Genomic DNA, 22,062 nt, shown 5'->3' on the forward strand with positions numbered 1-22,062 from the left:
AATGGTGCTGCAAACTTAGAGATAAGGCAAGAGATACGCAGAGTTAATGAGGACCAGCTTTACCTCTCAAGTGCCCAGAAATGGCTTTAATAATCAGGTCTGGGTTCTTTGAGGCTTCCTTCCTTTAACGTAGACCATTCCTTCCCAAACAGAAATACAGATTTCTTTTACCTTCTGGCTGGCCATTAGACAGGGGGCTAAAACTTCCAATAAATCTCACTTTCAAAAACTTCTGATTTATCCAGAATATTTGGGTTTTCTTATTTTTTATTAAAAAGGAAATAACAGGTTATTGAATAAAGAATTTCATTAATGGTTAGCTCTGAATTTTTGCTTTTGACAGATTGCAGTGTTTTAACGCTGTGAATGGAACCATCTAACACTAGTTATCTCTTAACATCTAATTCGTTATTTCATCATCCATGAATCAAAAATCAAATTTCTCTTTTTGATATTTATATGATTGGGTCTTTTTTTGAATACTGGGAAGTTACTTAGATAAAAGTGGTTATTGTGTGTTAAGATTCCTGCATCTCTTTGTATCACTGTATAAAACATTACAAGCTTTTCTCTCCCATAGTTGCTACCCACCTAAAGGGGTGCATCGTTTTCTCTCTGGGTTTCCAGGGAAAGGGTTCAACTCTGAAGCCTTATTACAATGGTCCCTAGTGAGGTGTCACATCTATGCTTGGTTAGTTACATTAATAAATACCAGTTTTACTGGTTTCCAGGTCATCTTTAAACATTTTCTGTAATACAGTAGGGATTTCCCCATAAATTAAATTACCTGTAACAATTACAAGTGTTGTATTTTATGCTTACTGAACTTTTAACATGAGATACCCAGTTGTGTAGTTAAAAACTCAATTCAATAAAAGAGGCCATAGGTGGAAAGTGGGAGTTATTTAGCTAGATTCACTTTAGAATATGATTTTCTCAGAAGACTTAACTATTAATTTGGATAGCTCTATGCAATTGAGGCAGGAAAGGGATTCCCAGACATGGAAAATTTATGGCTGTAAGTTTTTACACAAAATTTAATACATATTGAAAGACTGCATAATTCTGGGAAATTCAGTCCCTGTGGCAGTATTTCCAACAAACTTTAATATTTAATGGATTGTGGAACAGAAATCAGGCTTTATGTTTTGAATATGGAATAACAAAGCTCAATTTTGTCAGCTGCAAATACAGCGTTTAAATGAATATTGTCTAAGATCGTTCTCTAGAAAACTTGAAGTTCTACCTCTTCTGCCTAGGGGAGGACCTAGATGGCTGTGCTTTCTCATGGGTGTTCACCCAAGAGAGCAAGAGAATTAGCCAAATAGCAGCATGCTAGAGAGAGAAACAATCTGCAGAGAAGCTCCCAGTGGAGTGGTGATAAAAGCAGGAAATTCAGAGTTTATGAAGCTGATGCGGGAAAGATTAGAGGCTTTTAAATCGGGGTCTGATGGATGTAAAAGTAAACTTTCTTGAAAATACTGGGATTCAGTGCAGTTATGAGGATTGAGTGGCCAAGTACAGACTGGCACCTTGTTGATGGAGACTGTGCATGAAAGATGCAGATGAATAGAGCTAGATTGAGAGTAGTAATGAGAGCAAGAAAGGGCACAACCAGGAAATACTCCATTGGGATCCAGATGTGGAGTTGGGTGGGGAGCGGCTCAATGTATAAAGCACATTCGGGGCCCCAGCAACAATCCTGCCAGAGAGGCGGGAGTGCGAGGTGAATACAGCCCTCCGCCTCGGTGCCTCCTGGTCCAGAAGGTCAGAGCCAATGGGGGAGTGGGTCAAGGCGTGAGCCCAGGGGCCGGGGCCGGCAGGAGCTCAGGAAGGCCGGTTCCCCGTTGGGAAAGAGCGTGTTTAAGGCGTGGTTTGAGAGTAGCTAACTGGAGACCCCCGGGTTCGGGCGTGGGGGGAGGGAGCGGGGACGAGGAAGTGGAAGAATAGGGGATTGTGAGGAGTAGTTTCTTCCCAGATTACCGAGACTCAAGACTTCCCAGAGAGTGGCAAAGAGCCCTGGAAGAAATAACCCAGGAAGGCCGCGGTTCGGACTGAGGCTTCCCAGGGCCAGGTTCAGGGTTCGAGGTGCCAGCCCCGCGACTGCTGGAGTCTGGAGGGCGGGAGAGTGGCCGGGCCCAAAGCTGCGGCTCTGACGTCCAGTTGCGCGTCTGGGGCGGCGTGTACCGTAGAGCTCCGGGGGAAGGGAGCCGCTGCCGCTGCGGGGAATTGGCTTGGGCAACGCCGCTGAGCGTTCGAACGTCGCTGCCCCCGGGCCTCGGGCAGCCTCTCCTACCTGACTCAAATTCTGGGCTTAAAGCCCGGGCGAAGTTGTCGCTTTCACACCGAACACGCCCAGTCGCACCGTCAACTTCACAGGCTGGACCCAGCAGAGGCCTTTCGCCTCCGCCCAGCGGTCTCCGCTGCGGCCCCTCAGCCTCGGAAGAACCGCGGGGCGGCCCTCGCCCCAGGAGAAAGCAACCTGTGGCGGCACTGCGTCCCCGCAAGCTGCAACGAGACGCGGCCGCGCTCACCTGGGCGTTGCGCTCCCTCGAGCCCCCGGAGAGTTTAGAAGCCGGAAAAGCCCAGGGAGCTGGAGCTTAAATTGTCCAGGCCGGGCCAGGGTGCCCGAAAGCAGCGAACTCGAGACTCCCAGGAACCGCGTGCGCCGGGAGGCACCGGGGCGCTCCCAGGCCGGAGCCGCGCAGGCTCCCGGCTGGGTGGGGCCTGGGTTTGCTTCTCACTCCTCCTCCTCTCCGGGACGAGGGGGCAATGAGATCGTTCAATTAAATGTTTAATTGCGAATTCTGGTATGCTTTCTGGGAGGTTAGTCAGAGCTGTCTCAATTATTTATGGCTTCTGGCAAATTTCCGACCAGATAAGTATATTCTATTGTGAAGCATCTTGCAGGAAATCTTATAAATACTTGATGATTCCTTTCAGCTGCAAGGATGCTGCGTCCACGCCTCGAGAGCGCGGGGCCAGCGAGCTTGGGGAACTCCTGTTCCAGGTGTGGAAGGAGCCTGCGGCCGACACCTGCCTCCTTCCCCCGGGGTCGCTCGCTGGGCCCGCGGCAGCCCCCGCCGGGGAGGAGCATTGGGGGCGCCAGGGGCCACCCCTCGGCCTCGCAGGCGCTGAGCTCAGCCCGGCCCTGCGGCTCCGGGAGTTGCTGAGCACCCGCGGCCGGCGGCTGGAGTCCTGGGTCCCGCTCCCCGGTGCCCGGCGGCGAAGTCGCCACGCGAGGCGGGAGGGGTGGCCCTAGAGCCCGTCCCTCTGGCTTGGAGCTGCCTGTCCCCGCCCTCGAGCCGGAGCGCGGCGCTGGAGACCCGCGGGGTGGGGGCTTGGCTGGGCTGAGCCCCGGAGACGCCAGAGTCCCGGGGCGGCTGGGGTGCCGATCGCATAGGGAGGAGCTCGCTTTTTTTTTTTTTTTTTTTTTAAAAACAGACCTTTTAATTTTCTGTTTTCAAAGAAGTAAAATATAGCAAATATGTAACCCGGCAGCTCTGTGAGGCTCCAAATAAGAAGGGTCCAGAACACTAGGTGGGTAAGTTTGATTGTGAAAAACATAAAAACTTCTGTATTTTCTAGTCCCTCCCCCCTCCGTAGTCTCCGAGTCGAATACATTTTCACATCTTTTTTTTCCCAACCGGATCTTTTTCCTTGGTAATGTTTGATCATTATCTGACAGAAATTACTACTGATGTCACTCAGTGAACGGCTTAGCACTGACCGTGGGCTTAAGGTGGAGAAACGATGAGAACAAGACATGAAAAGGTCAACATCTCCAGGCAGACACTGAGAAGTGAACAGGAGTTGTGTGAAACTCATTCAGAACCATTTCGACCTTTTGTGTGACTTTTACTTCAGCGTTGCTTCATTTCACAACCATGAGAGAAAATACTCTAGGGTGATTCACTAGGACACATCTTTTTTATTACTAATTTTTACTTAGGAGAATAATTTCGGCTTGGCAATGCCAAGAGAGGTTCTCAGAATTATCTGCTAGGAGAGAGGTTCTCAGGCAGACCAATGAATACAATGCCCTAAGTTGATTTCAAATAGTTCCCAAACATATTATGTAGTCAGAATGTAAAAGTGTTGCAAATATCTTTACCGTAGACCTTTAAAAGTTAAATTTAGAGCAGGTAAACTTTAATTAAGTCTTTATTTAAGATACTTCAAGGGGTGGAGTTAACATTTTTCTTTCAGATTCGTATTTCCTTAACATGAAAAGTCAACAATGAAAACAGAATAAGTTATTTTATTACAAGAACAAAACAGACTTGCTAATTTTATGTCTACTTTCACCAATATTACAAATGCAAAGTATATATTATCATTAGATGGAAGTTATCAAACTCCAAGATATTTTGCATAAATGAAATACACTCAACTTGCAAAATTAGCAAGTAGAACATTCAAGTATCTACAGTCATAAATAGTGTAAAGTACATGCCATATCTACAGTGTGGGGAGAGTATAAACATGTGAAAATGAGTTCTTAAGGAACAATTAGAATGTTTGTTTGAACAATTTAAAATATTAACAAGGGTACTCAAATACAGAATCAACCAAAACATTTATTTTTTCTCTTTTTTCAAGAAAAACTGTCGAGCTTCTTCCCAGGCCTGCTGAGGAAATCTGTTAGCCAGCTCAAGATAGTCTTGGGAACCAAGGCATTTCCCTGAGGGGGAAAAAAGTGAAATAAAAGAGGGTTAAATTTTTTGAAGATTCATAAATTAAACTTATTTTGATATCTGAGTATAAAATGGAGATACCCACTTCAAATAAACCATGACACATTTTAGGTAAATAAGGTGATTGATCTATGTGTATCAATCTATCTGTAGTATAAAATATATGACATATTTTAACCACAATCCAGTTTGTGCTTTAACATATTCAGATATTAACTCTTACAGAAATTACAAAAAAAAGATGTTTTTGGACTCCACAATGAAAAAAAAAATTAGCAACCAGGCAAGCACAGTGGTGCATGCCTGTAGTTCCAGCTATTTGGGAGGCTGCAGTAGGGGGACTGCTTAAGTCCAGGAGTTAGAGGCTATAGTTTGCTATGATCGCACCTGTGAGTAGTGACTGCACTCCAGGATAGGCAACATAGACCCTGTCTCAAAAAAAAAAAAAAAAAAGTGAACAAACTAAAATGACAGTCCTATATTCTATCCTTAAGTTAGCCATGAAATATGTAAATGATGACGTTTTCTGAAAGTCTATTTAATTTAAAACATGAATGTAGTTTAAGTATATCTTTAAAATTTTTCAAATCTGGCACTGCCTATCTAACAAAGCAGTAGGAATGAATGATAGGAGCTTTACTGGCCAGTGGCATAGGTAAAGTAAACAATTGCAGCTAGACAGGCAGTGGGTATTTGAAAACCAAAATTCTTCCTGGGCAGTAGGAATGTGGTGTTACCAAGAGCTGCTTTTATACTTAAAGGTTTACCTGGACAATGAACTCAAAATATCTTGAGACATTTTATGGGGACTTAATCTAGGCAAAAGGGGAACAAATAATCCAAGTTGCAAACTGGCAACTTAGTGAGGCATCATCATTAAAAAAAAAAAAAAAAAAAGCAACATATTATGAGCTGTCATTAACATAGTGATGACCCTTTCGGAGCAAAGGAGAGACCAATTCCCTATTTGCTGTTCTGTGAGTTAAGCCTCCTGTAACTGGGGAAAGCATGAAAATCAGGGAAGATGGTCCCTTGGAAAAGACAGAAGGTTAACTTCCACAGGCCTCAGTCCACCAAGCAGACAGAGGCAGCTTCTGGGACTGTGTCTTCCAGACCATGTAACAAATTGTGACTCATCTTTATGATCAGGAGAAAGAGTAAGAAAAAAATGCTTATACTTCTTAGTGGCAAACAAAACAAAACAAAACTGCTGTACAATTGAAAATAAATAGATTTTTCCAAGCATTTTAATTTATTCAAAATAAAATTGTTTTGTAAGAATAGTTAACACATTTTGCTGATTTCTCCCAAGTATCTGCCAGTAGTTAAACAAAACAAAACAAAACAAAACAAAACAAAACAAAACAAAAAGGCTGTGACTGGGTCAGGGCAGAACTGAACTTGCAGACTAATTCTTGCTCAGACAAATGGTACCGACAAGGATGTTGACTTGAATTTCTGAAAAGTCGCCTAGCCTTCTGTTTAACTTTTCTGGGTGCCTGAGTCAATAAAATGTCTTTTTTTTTTCCTTCATGATATTGTAACAGCTTTAGTTATATTTTCTTTGCACTTTTCAACACCTGTCCACTGTACAGGACTTTTTTTGTGTGTGTGTGAAAGAGTCCAAGGTAACACCCCCCACCCCCACCAAGTAAAGGTTTCTTGGTGGGTACCCTAAAGGGTCCTGCTGGGAGTATACCTCTAAATGGCCACTTTAAAGACTATCAAATTAATGGAAGAATTGAAGAAGATCTGGATTAGGGTCTCATTCATCAGAGATGCTGTCATAACAGCCAAAGAGCAACTTGTACTTCTCAATTACAGTCTGGGTAGCAGAATATTTAAAAAAGTAAAAATGTGGTAACAATTCTAAATCTCTGACTCTGATCACAGCAAACACCCCAGCAGGAATGCTATAGGAAAAAAAACTTGTAAATCTTTTGCCCTGGACTTTGCCAATTAGATGACTTTTTCTCCATGTAAAACAATTTTCAAAACAAAAGTTCAAGTACTCGAACTTAGGGGGAAATTGTGGGCTACTATTACTGATAACTTTATTCTGAACATGGATAAGGAACCAGACCTATGTGATTTCAGCATTTATGCGAGTAATGTGGGCCAATATTAATGATCTGGTTCCTGTATTACAAAGCAGCTCTTTAGTGATTATTCACCATTTAATATATCTTGTATGAGATGATTATTATACAAAGATATTTGTGCTTTTCTTTTACTCCCATAGATTTCTATACATATTTGGATGCATTCATGCTTCATGACAAAATTGATTTTTTTACTTACTGAAATATACTTGGTATCTGAATCTCAAATTTTAGGTTATGTATAAAATTGTACATACAATGTAAAGTTCCAGAGGAAAGGATAAGAAAGATGTTCATTTGGCTAACAAACACATGAAATTTAATTTCAATAGAGACATACCTTTGGGTTGGTAAGGCTGGTTTTCTGCTTGACCTGGAGTCTGTGCCAAATCCTGTATGAGGAGAGAAGTGTTTTTCTATCAATGCTATGAACAGAGAATTTCACTAAGGGTGGTCTTTTGTTGTTGTTGTTGTTGTTGAGACAGAGTCTCGCTCTGTCGCCCAGGCTGGAGTGCAGCTCACTGCAAGCTCCGCCTCCCGGGTTTACGCCATTCTCCTGCCTCAGCCTCCCAAGTAGCTGGGACTATAGGCGCCCGCCACCTCGCCTGGTTTTTTGTATTTTTTTTTCTTTAGTAGAGACGGGGTTTCACTGTGTTAGCCAGGATGGTCTCGATCTCCTGACCTCGTGATCCGCCTGTCTCGGCCTCCCAAAGTGCTGGGATTACAGGCTTGAGCCACCGCGCCCGGCCTAAGGGTGGTTTTAAATATACTTCTGATTCATGCAACCACTTTTGTATGAATATTTTGGGGCCCAAATATAAATGCTGAAGAAACTGATGTTATGTAGTCCAAGTTCTCATAAATTTAAACCAAACAGTAATGACTTACATCTTGCTAAATTATCACCAGGAGACAGCTTGCTGCCTACTTTGGAAATTATAACTTTTTATCTAATAAACTAGAATTTAAGCCAAATTTGCTATCTTAAAATATCAACAGATTTTGATCATTTTTTAAAAAGTACAAATATAAAAGCCCTATGTATTCTGCAGCTAAATCTTAAAGTCTGGTAATTTTGCATGTAGATGGAAAATGAGAAATGTAAATATAATACGTAAATCTTCAGAAACCTAAGACAATCCGCTCCCATTTTAATATCATTTTCTAGTAACTTAGTTATAATGTAACACATAGAGGCCTTGAGGAACCACTTTATAAACAAAAATCCTATCTATATCCATTCTCTTCAGCACAATTATTTATAGAAAGAAACTTGATTTAACTCCACAAGTCTAAGATGCTATCTGAAATAAACTATATAAGAAATTTTTTTAGCATTTACAAAATTTGTGTGTTAAATACATAGTTTTTTTTTGTAATAAAGGTAGACTTAGTACTTTGTGATCAATATCTGATCAACACAAGAAATATATATACTCTTTCGATCCTGATATCATTTGTATAATTATAAGTCATTGTCTATGCAGTTGAAAACATAAGGAACTAAGCTGATACAGATGAAACTGATTTCGCTCAAACATCACTGTCTTTGTTGAGGGTTCTCTGCCCATACCATAAAAACCTGCACATCATCTCCCCGAAGTCCCTAGCTCCTTTTCCGGCCTTGCTTTTCTCCACAGCACTTATTGCCATAGCACTTAGCATAGCATCTGACATACTATTTGTTTTACTAATTTTTTTTTCTTTTGCTTGACTGTCCCCCACTTTAATCAAAGATCTGTGGAGGCAGGAATTTTTATCTGTTTTATTTGTTGCTGTATTTTGCAGTGCCTAGAGCAGTCAGTGCCCAGCATACTTTATATACTCAGACATTACCTGTTGAATAAAAGAATGAATAATCTGAATTTAGAAAGAGCACATTCTTAAAATTATCCATAATGTATTTGTATTTTCTTTTCTTTTCTTTTTTTTTTTTGATGGAGTCTTGCTCTGTCACCCAGGTTGAAGTTCAGTGGCGTGATATTGGCTCACTGCAACCTCTGCCTCCCAGGTTCAAGCAACTCTCCTGCCTCAGCCTCCCGAGTAGCTGGGATTACAGGTGCCTGCCACCACGGTCAGTTAGTTTTTGTATTTTTAGTAGAGATGGGTTTTACTATATTGGTCAGGCTTGTCTCAAATTTCTGACCTCAAGTGATCTGCCCATCCTGGCCTCCCAAAGTGCTGGGATTACAGATGTGAACCACCACACCCGGCCCATAATGTATTTTCTATTTTATTTACTCCTAAGGCTCTAAAAATATATGAAGAATCCTAAGTGTCGATATGATGTTATATACTATAAAATTTCTTAAGATATTAACTATAAGACAGTTTTTGAAATCCATATTTGTAGATCTGAATATCTAATTTAACTTTTTGCAGAAAATAAAATGTAGATTCAAACAGAACAATTAAGCCGAAAACAAAACTTTTCTAACATAATTGATCTAGTTGTGTTTATTAATTATCTAATACAGGATAGTTTGGAAAATGTAAACTTCGAAATGCTGTCTAAGATGAGGGCTCGGGGAACTCCTTGGCTATCCTCTAGTTTGCAGCCAGCTGGGCACTATCATATCCTTCTGACGGTGACAGATGTATATTCACCAGAATATGGAAGAATACTAATACAGAACTCTGCTTTCTGTTTCATTATTCTGAAGACCAGAAAGTACTATCTACTCATCACATGTGTGTCATGGAGCAAAAACACATCTTATGGTGGAACATTTGAAAGAAATGGGAGATTTTCAGTAAATAATGCTCTACAATGACAAAAAATTTCACAGGATGAGTTAGTAGCAAATGTTAAAGCATAGTCAACTTGGTTTTTCAGTTGACTGAGTTAATTTAGATGTGGAAATAGTACTTTGCTATGGCACTAATTCTGATTCTAGCCCTACAGAATTTAACTGGATCAGAAAAAATATAAGGCTGTACTTGAAAGTTGTTTTACATTAAAAAAATCAATATAACAGGTTTTTATTTTACACATTATGTATATATGAAAATCATATTTATTTAAAAATGTACAACTAGTTTTAATTCATCTTTCTTCAGCAATTTTATCTATTTCCTATAGTTAGAATAAAAGCAAGATAAATACAATAGTTAAAGCCTTAAAGAAATCTGGCAGTCTTTTAAAAACATTTCCTGAGTACGGGTTACCAGTTCATTAACTGGAAAAATATCCTTTCCTTGAATTCCTCCAAGTAGAAATTATATAACACCCAACTGCGGTTCCACTAATATTTCAGAAACTATGCTGATATTTTAAAAATTAATTTTGGAGCACATAAATATGTAAAGATTTTAAAAGGTAGTATGGAAAGCAAAAATAAACAGCTGGCTTACTTTTACATTTCTGTTGCATTAGTTTACACATAAAGCTAGACAATTAGGTATAATGTAGAAGGTACCTGAATGAAAGTGGCCAGTAAAACACAGCTCATCTCTTGCTCCAGAATGATCTTGTTCTGATGGTTGTTGTAACAAGCAGCGATAAGTGAAGGGAACAGTACTTTGATCAGCCGTGGGTCACTGAAATACTGGAAGGGCAACTGGCAGAGCTTCTGCAGCACTGTCGGGTGGCGGCCGGACTGCACTATTACCTGAAATGGAGGAGCAGCCCAGGTCAGCTGCCAAAACGCCCCGGTCTGTCCGTCACCCGCCTGCAACAGTGTTGACTAGAACCACGGAAAACATGCTGAAGTAGTGTAAAGAAAAAGACTCCTAACTCCATAACAGAGCTTAATTTAAGTGATACTTGAAAACAACAGAAAAAAAAAAAAAAAAAAAATCTCATTTCCCAACTTAAGGAAAAGATCCTGAAAGTTTTGCACTCATTTAAAAGTTATTATAATCCATGATGAAAGGTGTAGTTGCCACAGAGTTAAGGACGCCTGTGAAATGGATTCAGAATGCACACTGCTTTAACAAAGTGCTCCCCATGCCCCCTTAAAGCAGAGTAGTCATATTCCTTAAAACCTGCAAAGAGCTCACTCACAAGAAAGTAAGGCCCTGCCCACTGCAGTCTTCCCCTAACTTAGCTCACTGAATACACTCAATGCAGATAGATCTATTCTGTATGCAGGTAGGTCCAAGAAAGAAAAGCTAATTCTAAGGAAAATGGGAACAGTTTCAGAAAAAGTTACAGGCTCCAAAAGACCCTTTGTCCAATCTATACTTCTTATCTTTGTTTCCATCAGTGCCACTGAGTCTAAAAGAACTGTTTAGATAAATGAGACTGTTGTCTTGAAACAGTCTAAGTTTACAACTGTGTACATTTAAAGAAATAGGGCAATGCAACGAATGGGCTTGCAGGGAAGCCTTCTTAATTTACTCCCTAGGCCTCCATGATAGTAAGAAAGGTCAAAATTAGATCTGTTTCAAGTAACCTTGATTAGAGAGTTCTAATATGAAAGAGCTGGGTGACCCAAAGCCCACTTCGTGGTATACGAGGAAGCTCCTAGAAGATTAGGAACACTGTAAACCTAAGGTCAGAACTGTAAATTGTACTTGGAAAAACAATTTTACAGGTACACACCCAGACAGGGCTACATTCAAATTAAAACCAGAAGGACAGAATGAAACAGCAGAGGCAGGAGAAACATAAATTACAGGGATTTACAAGTTTTCAAAGTACTTTTAACAATACTTTAAGAACACACTCTCAGATGATAATGCAGTTTAGTTTAAGAACAAAATCAACAAAGTAATAGTTCACATATTTTCGTTCAATAGCTAAAATGACATCAAAAGCCTTTAGAGACTGTTGATAGGGACTTGTTAATACCTCCAAATCCAGAAGGAATTTTAAAGACTTGCACTGTGTGACAATTCAGCACATGGCTATGTGCTGCCATTTCTGACTCTGGCTGAGAAGAATATGCCCTGTCATTTACTTTATTGATATAAGCATTTACTTAAATCTTTATTTTAACTATTAGCTACAAATTTTGTAACACAGCCAAATGGTCACCACATTAGAATTTATGATGATATGATTATTAGAAGTCTTCTTTTTTTCCCTTCCTTGGACAAAAATTAAGAACAAGTTTTTTCTTTAGAACTTCATTGTTAAAACGCTATTATTGGAAGATTTGCTAATTGAAAAGATATTATACTAGCCAGTCTGGCTGGCACAGGTACAATGTTAAAGACAACTCCTAGTTCCTGGCATATCAGCGCAGAACATGAAGAGCTTAAATGGAACTTACTCCATTTGGGCTCCTGAACCTCACTGGGGTGAGGCAGAGCCCCTTAGGGACCTGTTGGTTCCCTCAAGGAACAGAGCTAGTTATCAGCTGCCGTTTACAGAGATGACCAACAGTGCAGTGAGATGACTTGCCAGAAGCCATTACTTTTAAATCCCTGGACCGCAGAAGATGCAAATGGATGTAGGCAGTTTGGTTACCTTGGAGTTCTAAGGAGTTTTACCCATTGGACCACCTATGACAGGAGTTAACCAGGCTACAGGTAAGGAGTTTACTAGGACTGATAAGAACTCCCAACCCTACCACCCCATGACTTGGTTATGAGCCAGAAAGGGACATCTAGTCTATGCTGTTTTTCCAACCACATTTTAGACATTGTGGAGACAGGATCAGGAGGTTCAGGAAGGGGCCAGCCCTCAGCACTAACACTCAGTGGGCTAATTTAGGTGGGCTTGTGGTACAGAGGGTGGCAGTCTGATGTCATGAGCACAGATGAACTGTCAGCTGAATTGGACTAAGCACTACCCTTTGCGGCAGGGGGCAGGGCTGGGAATGCAAACAGCCTGACCTTGATGATCGGCGTTTTGAGTAGGGTTGTCTTGAGAGGGTTGTCTGAGGGGCTTTTTGATAGATGGGGAGATGAGGGCAGGGCTCAGTTTTATTTCATTCCACCATTCACTCTTAAGCCTTAGGTGGTAAAATGTCACTTGCACTGCTTGAGCTTTCCAAAGTCAGTAGAGTCATCATGGGATATGAGAGTCTTGCTCAATGAACAAAATATGCATAATTAAGAGACATCTCAGATTTATACTATGGTGTTCTCTCCATTTGCCTTACTTATGGAGCTGTTACTAAGTCAATAATTGTTGGTTTGTCACCTTTGTCCAGACAAAGGGCTGCCCATAAGTCCTAAGGCAAGCACCACCGTGAGCCTGACCAGCCACCTACCTCACCTTTCAGAGTACACAAGGCCAACACAAACATAAAGGGGCTTCCTACAGAGACTCTTTGCAGAGCACTGCACCAACAGCAGAGAATGGACTACCTGTAGATTTCTTTGATGGCCACACCCATCAGAGAGAGCAAGTAGGGAGCATGCATGGCCTCAATAATAATGAGAAGCAGTCTTTCAAATATGATGTCCACCTTCAGATGCAGAGTAGGGCACTGAGGAAATCAACGGAATTTCCAACAATATTCAGATCAAAAGACATTGAAATTGAACCTTGTTCTTGGATGTGATTCTTAAAGAGGTGCTAACTAAAGAGCTAGGAGATCTGGGTTCTTGTATTTATTTACCGACTGGCTTTGTGACCCTGGGCAAATTGCTCCATTGCTCTGGGTTTTAAGGTGGTGAATTTAAAAAGAAGTAACCTTTTTATTGATGACACACACACACACCCCTATGGCCACTCACCTACCTCGCTTAGGTGAATAGCTCAGTTTTCACAAAGTGTATACACTGGTGTCACCAAGTACCCAATTAAGAATGAGAATATGACCCAGAATGCTGGATCTTTAAATATATTATTTCTGACATACAAATGGCCAACAAGCATATGAAAAAATGCTTAACATCACTAATCATCAGATGAATGCAAATTAAAACCACAATGAGATACCATCTTACAACAATCAGAATGGCTATTATTAAAAAGTCAAAGAATAACAGATGTCAGTGGGGATACAGAAAAAAGAAAATGCTGGTACGCTGTTGGTGGGAATGTAAATTAGTACAACTTCTATGGAAAACAGTAGGAGGTTTCTCAACCGAAAACAGAACTACCACCTGGATATCTACCCAAAGGAAAATAAATCATCATATAGAAAAGACACTCACACTTGTATGTTTATGACAGCACTATTCACAATAGCAAAGAGATGGACCAACCTAAATGTCCATCAATAGATGACTGGGTAAAGAAAGCGAGGTATGTATGTGCATATATAAATACACCATAAAATACTACTCAGCCATAAAACAAAACAAAAAAAAAGAAATCATGTCTTTTGCAGCAACATGGATGGATCTGCAGGCCATTATCTTAAGCGAAATACTCAGAAAGTCAAATACCACATGTTTTTGCCTGTAAGTGGGAGCTAAATACTGTGTACATGTGAACATATAGAGTGAAAGAACAGAAATGGGAGGGAAAGGTGGGAAAGTGGCGGGAGAGTGAGGAATGAGAAATTACCTGATAGGTACAATGTATACTATTCAGGTGATTGTTACACTAAAAGCCCAGACTTCATCAATATGCAATATGTCTGTGTAACAGTACACTTGTACCCCCTATTTTAAAAACACATGGGAGACATATAAAAATAAATCAGTAAATATATATATAATCTTTCTCACTGAAAATTATATTCCTACATTTTGAATTTGGGAGAAATCATATGGCAACTCTTTGACTAAACAGAAAACACGAGAGAGTACTTCAAGGCTTCCTTGGAGCTATTCCTGATCGTTCTCTGGAAAGAAGACAGTGGGTGCACAGCTCCTCTTTCGGTCTTCAAAGCAGGGGCTAGTGGGCACCTGGAAACCGCAGGTGAATTTTCGGTGGAGGGAAGAAGCTCATAGATTCAACACAAAACTATCTTAGTTGGCTTGGACTGCCATAACAATATACCATAGACTAGGCCACTTAAACAAGAGAAACTTATTTTCCACAGTTCTGGAGGCTGCAAGTCTGAGATCAGGGAACCAGCATGGTGGGGTTGGTGAGGGCCTTCCTGGTTTGCAGCTGCCTTCTTGCTATGTGCTCACATGGTCTCTCCTTGGTGAGTGCATTTAGAGAGCGAGATCTCTTCTTTCCTTTTAAAAGGCCATCAGTCATATTGGATTAGGGCACCGCCCTTACAACCTCATTTAATTACCTCCTAAAGGCCCTATCTCGAAATACAACTACATTGCAGGTTAGGGTTTTAACACATGAATTTTGGGAACGTAGTTCATTCCATAGCACAATCCTCATCATTTCTCATCAACCTCAGCCGGAATTACGTTCCATTAGAAAGGCTACCATTTCTGGGGCCGGGCATGGTGGCTCAAGCCTGTAATCCCAGCACTTTAGGAGGGAGAGACGGGCGGATCATGAGGTCAGGAGATCGAGACCATCCTGGCTAACACGGTAAAACCCCATCTCTACTAAAAAATACAAAAAACTAGCCGGGCGAGGTGGCGGGCGCCTATAGTCCCAGCTACTCGGGAGGCTGAGGCAGGAGAATGGCGTAAACCCGGGAGGCAGAGCCTGCAGTGAGCTGAGATCCGGCCACTGCACTCCAGCCTGGGCGACAGAGCAAGACTCCGTCTCAAAAAAAAAAAAAAAAAGGCTACCATTTCTAAGCAGGTGCATTTCAGAGTCAGTTGAGTGGCTTTTCCTGGGCCAATTGTCTCTCAATGGCCAAAAGCCATGAAGCTACAGCTCAAGAGTGCTGGTGTTAGGCAGCCCCGGGCTCTAGGTCTGGCTCTGCCCACTGATCTGCTATAGTCACTTAACTAATTTGAGCCTTAGAGTCTTTATAAAATGAGGGTAGATGGCAGCCTTCAGGATTTAGATGAGGATCCAATGAGATAGCGTCTGTGACCGTAAAGTACAGAACAATGTTAGTTATGAATGTTTGGTTAGCTGACCAGTTCTGCTGCTCTGAGTCTTCTCCTGCTAGACCTGACTTCCACACACTTTCAGGATCAGAATCCCCCTCCCTGTGTGAGGCTTCCTAAATGCTTTCCATCCTCTTGTCCCCCTCCCCCATTGCCCCAGCCCCATCTCTCCATAGGACTACTCTTCAGAGCACAGGGTCTGGCAGAGGCAGGCCCTACTCTCTGGCTGGGACTCATCAGCAAGTTTCATGCCACCTGGGAAGCCATTGCTGAGGTCTCTCCCTGGCCCTGCCTGCATGGGAGAGAGCTGTACAAACAGTGCTGGGGCTGCCAGCCAGGATCTTGCAGTGTCAGAGTAGGAAATGTATTCTGACAGCTCTGAAAAGAAAATCCAGGAAAAGCATGATCCAAGAAATACAGGTAAGTGGTACAAAGAAACAGTGACTTAACTTACTGTGCATGTCTGTGTTTTGAGGCCGTTGTGTTAGACTTGTCAACCTGAAAACAGAGCAGGAAGAGCCAAAGCTAATAGGCTGGTGTTGTGGACTCCTGATTGAGGGCAAGGATGAGCTTCCCTTGAAGCACTTAAGGAAATCCTTAAGCCCAGTAAGTCTTCCCAGGCAGCACAGCCAAAGGCAGCCTTTCTTTTTTTTTTGAGACGGAGTCTCGCTCTGTCGCCCGGGTTGGAGTGCAGTGGCCGGATCTCAGCTCACTGCAAGCTCCGCCTCCCGGGTTTATGCCATTCTCCTGCCTCAGCCTCCGAGTAGCTGGGACTACAGGTGCCCGCCACCTCGCCCGGCTAGTTTTTTGTATTTTTTAGTAGAGACGGGGTTTCACCGTGTTAGCCAGGATGGTCTCGATCTCCTGACCTCGTGATCCGCCCGTCTCGGCCTCCCAAAGTGCTGGGATTACAGGCTTGAGCCACTGCGCCCGGCCTGCAGCCTTTCTTTTTCAACCCAAAGACATGGCAGCAACTATCACATAACTAAGTATATGTAGCTGAATCCCAAGTTCCAGAAGGGCAGGAACTATGTTTTTGGTATTGAATCCTCCATTGCTCTGCTGGGGGCGAGGCACAGAAGGAGGGCCTCAAAGTTACTGGAATGAATGAAATAAAGTGACAAGGGGCCCCTAGTTAACAGACTAATTGGTGCCTTGCCTTGGGGGAGAATCATACCACATCTCATCTCATGAAATACAGATGTCATTTTTTGGATTGAAGGCTTCAGTGGTGTCTACATTACCTTAGGTCTGCACATCAAGTCCCTGAAGAATATATTTTGTGATAAGCTGTCTCTTACCCTAAAAGAAAATTAGGATTAGAATCCTCAGGATCCTGGGACCAATTCAGGGATCCCTGGTCTGGTTACAAGAAGAGTTCTGGAAAAGCTCCTCCCACTTTTTCAGGTGTAGGCAACACTGGTGTTTCACTTGGTATGAAGGAATTCAAAGTCTTCCAGGACAATGCTGTGCCAAAACCTCAGTTAACACAGCAGAAAACCTCTTACTGGCAGAGACGGTACTTAGTAGGCTATAAAGCCCCTCTACCTACATTATCCAAGTCTCTAAACTCTGAAATGGGCAGACATGGATGACTATATCCTTACAATGGGGAAACTAATGCTCAGAAAGTTCAAGAGAGCTTGTCCCAGGTCCTTCAGCTAGTCATTGGCAGAGCTGGGCTTAGCAATCTTATTATTCCGAATGCTGGCTTCTTCCTCACCTCAAAGGCCCATCTATGGCCACTGGACTCATGAGGCCACTCCTTCCTGGGCAGAAGGGCTCTCTGTCACTAGGCCTGAACTCACTTCCATGACTGGCTGCCAGCCAGCTTCTTGCATGGCTCTGCCAGTCCGGATGAAGATGAGGATGACATACTGCCATTCAAATAGACAAACCAACTGACACAGACAGATTAACACAAAAGACTTTTTTTCAAAAAACCTATACTCTTCTTGGCTTGATATCAAATAACCAGTTCTTGGTTATGTGCTGGCTGTGCCAAGGGTTTGTCTCATATTGTCAGATGTAAGAACTTGAAAGAGAGGAAGGGTTGGTGATGGGGCTAGATTCTCAGGAGTGAACTGTTGGAACATGTGACTTCAAATTAGCACTATCTTAGGATGGCCATTTATTTGGATGCCTCTGGAGCAGCCTTGACAAGTTTTGAGTGCCTTGCAAAACTTGTCTTATATTTTTGAAACAAATGCTATCATGTCAAATATATTTGTAATATTACTACTTGGTATTGCATGTATAGTATTACCCAAAATTTAAATTTTAAGAAAGAAAGGAAAGTGGGATAGTGAGTGGTCACGAATCTGGATTAAAAATGCAAATTCTCCTGGAAAGAGTTTGCAGATTTCACATTTGTAAAATGACAATTGTCATATTCACTCCATAAAATTCCAAGGAGTGGCTAGGAAGGCCCAAGGGGAGTCTATCACGTTGTATAAATGTAAAACAGCCTGATTCCCTCACCCAGAGGGACCTTTTCCTCCAACTGTGACCACATGGAATTCAGTCAAGAACCTGAAAGGGAGCAAGCAGGCCTCTGAGCAGAGAGATTAGTCCATTCATCAAATATTTGCTGAGCATCTACTCTAGCCAAGTATGGTGTGAGGCACTGGGAATGGAATACTGAACAAATCAGAGACATTCTTGCCTTCACAGAGTGCCCAGTATTTCCACAAAATCCATGCCAGTTACTTACAAGAAAGTCTTCCAAACTCCAACGCAATCTACCAAGTCACATTTCAGAAGCAAGTCTAATAGAACTGGGCTTTCTGGCCTAGAGTAGAATGAAATCAGCATTTAGAAAGGACACTGCTGGTTTAAGTAAATTGACAAGAGGAAGAAGCACCAGCTGACATTAGTAAGTGAAGGTGTGAGAATTAAAATTATTTTAAGCAGACATGAGAATTCAAAAAGTTGCCTAGAACCATTTGGTGTAAAAGTAAGTATCTCTACCCTTTTCAGTTGGTCTTGAGAGAGCATTACTGTATTGTAGTAAAATATCTTGTTATAACCAATTATCCTTACTTAGTATGCTACACTTTAAAAATCTGCTTCCACATACATAATGATGATAACGTGCCTTAACATCGTAGTAGGAACTCATTTCTTAAGGCATCAAAAATACATAATGTATTCAGCATAATTGGTTTAAGATGAAAGGAGACGTCATAATATTGTAAAAGGGACTGGAAAGTTAATGTTAAACACATTTTTTTTTTTAGATGGACTGTCACTGTTCTCACCCAGGCTGGAGTGCAATGGCAATCTCTGTTCACTGCAACCTCCACCTCCCAGGTTCAGGCAATTCTCCTGCTTCAGTCTCCTGAGTAGCTGGGATTACAGGTGCCTGCCACCATGCCCAGCTGATTTTGTATTTTTAGTAGTGATGGGGTTTCACCATGTTGGCCAGGCTGGTCTCAAACTCCTGACCTCAGGTGATCCACCTGCCTCGGCCTCCCAAAGTGCTGAGATTATAAGCATGGGCCATCGCGCTCAGCCCACATATTGTTTTTTAAAGGTAAATTTGGTCATTTGAAAAATTCACTTATATGGGAATAGTTTATTCCCTGACCATACCAAACTATGACACTAAATAATAAAATATAATATAAAAATAAAGTAGTACTTTCTTGCTCCCTCTTTTTTTTTTTTTTTGAGATGGAGTCTTGCTCTGTCACCCAAGCTGGAGTGCAGTGGTGCGATCTCCACTCACTGCAACCTCCACCTGCCGGGTTCTAGCAATTCTCCTGCCTCAGCTTCCTGAGTAGCTGGGATTACAGACACATGCCACCACGCCTGGCTAATTTTTGTATTCTTAGTAGAGATGGGGTTTCACCATGTTGGCCAGGCTGGTTTTGAACTCTTGACCTTGTGATGTACCCACCTCAGCCTCCCAAAGTGCTGGGATTACAGGTGTGAGCCATTGCGCCTGGTCCTTGCTCTCTCTATTATATAATCTACATACATAATAGATAAAATCATGATGTCCTATAGTAAAATTTCCAGCTCTCTAGAACTCATTATATTCAAGGAAACAACAGAAAATGGTCCAGTTCTGTTTTACCTACTTATACTCTGCCTCTTCTGATTTTTCTAAGACCTAAGAGTGATCCTGCATTTTCTCCTTATTTAGGAGAACTCCATCAGTGGTTTTAGAAAGCTCTCCATATTGCGTTATTTTTATTAGTTGCTTTGTTCCCCACGGGGCCCTCTGGCAAGTTTCTAAACACTTACATCACTGGGACCCCAGCCCTGTGCCTGCCACAGACCAGAAGGCAGAACCACATATGGCCCTGCTCCAGATACCAGAGCAGTTGTTTAGGCAAAGACAGACTGCTATGAATCCCCAGTTTCAACAGTCTCAAGACTGTCTGCTCTGTAAAGATAGTGGTTAAGCCCCCTATATTCACTGCTGTATTCCTAGTATTTGGCATAGTGTCTAGCACAGTGCCTGGAAAACAGGTGTTCATTAACTCTCTGGGGAATGAATGACTGAGGACCAAATCCTTACTCCAAGGAGCCTGTACCTACCACACCAGAGCTCTGGGCCTACCCATCCCGGGCCTTCAAGGACTCAGATAACACCATTTTTCTATGTGTGAGAACAGTTAGCTGGGTATTTTGGCCAGCACCCTATCTGGTCCAACAGCCAGTGCTACAGAGAGGAGGGGCAGGGTGAGGCAGAAGCAGATTCTTTCTGCTGGCTTTGTAAGCACCTGTCAAAACCTAAGGCCAAACCAGTTCCATTGGTTGGTGTGGTAGGGTGAGTGGTATATGGAGTCAGACAGAAATGTAAATAGTTAAATTTCACCAGGGCAAATTCTTTATGCCTAAGAATTCCTGTTTTACTTTTTCCCTTGTCAGAGACAAGGTGTCCCTAGCAGGGGCAAAAATAGGTGTCTAGACATCTAAATTCATTAAAAAAGACAGCAGAGAGAATTTGTAAATCATTGGAACAAAGAATATTTTTTTAGCAGAGCAGAAACAAAGTAGTTGCTGCATTCCTCTCCACAAAACTGGTCCTGCTACAATGCTACAGTAAAAAGGCAGCAGCTGCAGTGGCCAGGCTAGGCCAGTGCAAGAGCCAAGCATCTCTGTCCACATTGCTCTTGTCAAGTTTGTCACACCTGGAGACCAGGCCCAGGAGCAATATGACAAGAGGGTCTTTGAGGCCAATGACCTCTATGTGCCATAAAGAATATGGCATGCCCCAAACACACACCTTGCTTAATCTGATGCCTTGGGGTTAGGGTAGGGAGGGTACAGAAGTGGCTTTATTTTAAAATCTCAGGAGAAAAGTTTGAAGAGTCTATACATATACATGATCAAGTCAAAATCAGAGCAGAGAAACACAAAGAGTCCCTTGGCTAGCACTGCAAACAAATTCCTATCCTCCCAAATCTGCTTCTTCCATTAGATGATTTCCAAGCTGAGATTAAGTACAGCAACCTTGGCAGACCATATGGGAAGTAGCCCCTTTAAGCACCAGCCTTCTCCCTGGTGGTCCCAGGGATCCATTGCTCTCTAGCACCAGCAAAGTGTCAAGGATGAGGAGGGATGAGAGAGAAGGAAGAAGGGAAAGAGGAAAGAAAGCAGCCAGGATCACCAGAAGAAGCTAAAAAGTCAGTAGTTGGGGGATTGGCCTTTTATAGGCTTTGGAAACCAGGTGATCCTAGAGAAACAAGGGCTTTTCTCATGTAGTGAGGGGGTGAATGGCTGTTTTGCTGTGTCCCTCCAGGGAAACTGAGTGAGATGGCCCCTGACCAGCTGCTCTCTGCTTCCTATGGGAAAAGGCTGTGCTGGGTACCAACAGCAGAAGGATGCAAAAAAGGCTTTTCCCCTCCTCAAACATCATTCTATTCCTGCAGGGGAGAATAATGCTTCAGAACCAGAGACGCTTGTCTACAGCCCTAGGGCTTCAGTGTGGAAGTCTGATGCCCACCTACCATTCTCCACATTTGGGACTTTGGGACGTAGTCTGAGCATATCATTCTCCTGCTTGTAACATTTAGGGGGTCCTTGTCTCTGAGGGGATCAATCCTCAAGTTCTTGGGTCCCTCCTGACCTGGACCCTGCCTGCCTCTTTAGTCTTAGCTCTTGTGTCTCCTACATCCTGAGCTCCAGTCAGAATAAACAGCTTGCAGTCCCCTGAACCTGCCAGGTCATTTTACATCTCAATACCTTTGCTAATGTTCCTTCCAATACCTAGAATGTCTTTCCTACCTTGCTACCTCCTAAGGATCTACTCCACTTACAGGTATCAGCTCCAACATCCACCTCCACTGTGAAACAGTTTCAAGAGGAACCTCTGGCATAGATCCACGTTTGTTAATTATTTCCCCCAGCCCCAAGAATGTCAGCAACTTAAGGGCAGGGACTTTGTCTATTTTGCTTCCCACTGTATCCTGGATATCTGGAACAGG

The 22,062-nt window shown here is 42.3% G+C and overlaps 1 protein-coding gene across 5 annotated transcripts in view; it reads right to left on the reverse strand.

Annotated features, from left to right (window-relative positions):
• Positions 1-4,135: 4,135 nt before the first annotated feature.
• SCAPER (S-phase cyclin A associated protein in the ER) overlaps positions 4,136-22,062 on the reverse strand; it is a 597,115-nt gene continuing 579,188 nt past the window's right edge. For 4 of the 5 annotated variants that reach the window (XM_023197627.1, XM_023197630.1, XM_023197629.1 and 1 more), the window contains 3 exons: positions 10,219-10,410; positions 7,140-7,191; positions 4,147-4,684 (listed from right to left, as the gene is read on the reverse strand). In XM_023197627.1, the coding sequence (XP_023053395.1) occupies positions 4,581-4,684; positions 7,140-7,191; positions 10,219-10,410 (348 nt within the window). In that variant the 3' untranslated portion in view covers positions 4,147-4,580. Of the gene's footprint in view, positions 4,685-7,139; positions 7,192-10,218; positions 10,411-22,062 lie in introns of all 5 variants that reach the window. The other variant, XM_023197631.1, reaches the window with a different exon arrangement.

Source organism: Piliocolobus tephrosceles, chromosome 6 (assembly GCF_002776525.5).
Source record: "Piliocolobus tephrosceles isolate RC106 chromosome 6, ASM277652v3, whole genome shotgun sequence".
Classification (NCBI taxonomy): Eukaryota; Metazoa; Chordata; class Mammalia; order Primates; family Cercopithecidae; genus Piliocolobus; species Piliocolobus tephrosceles.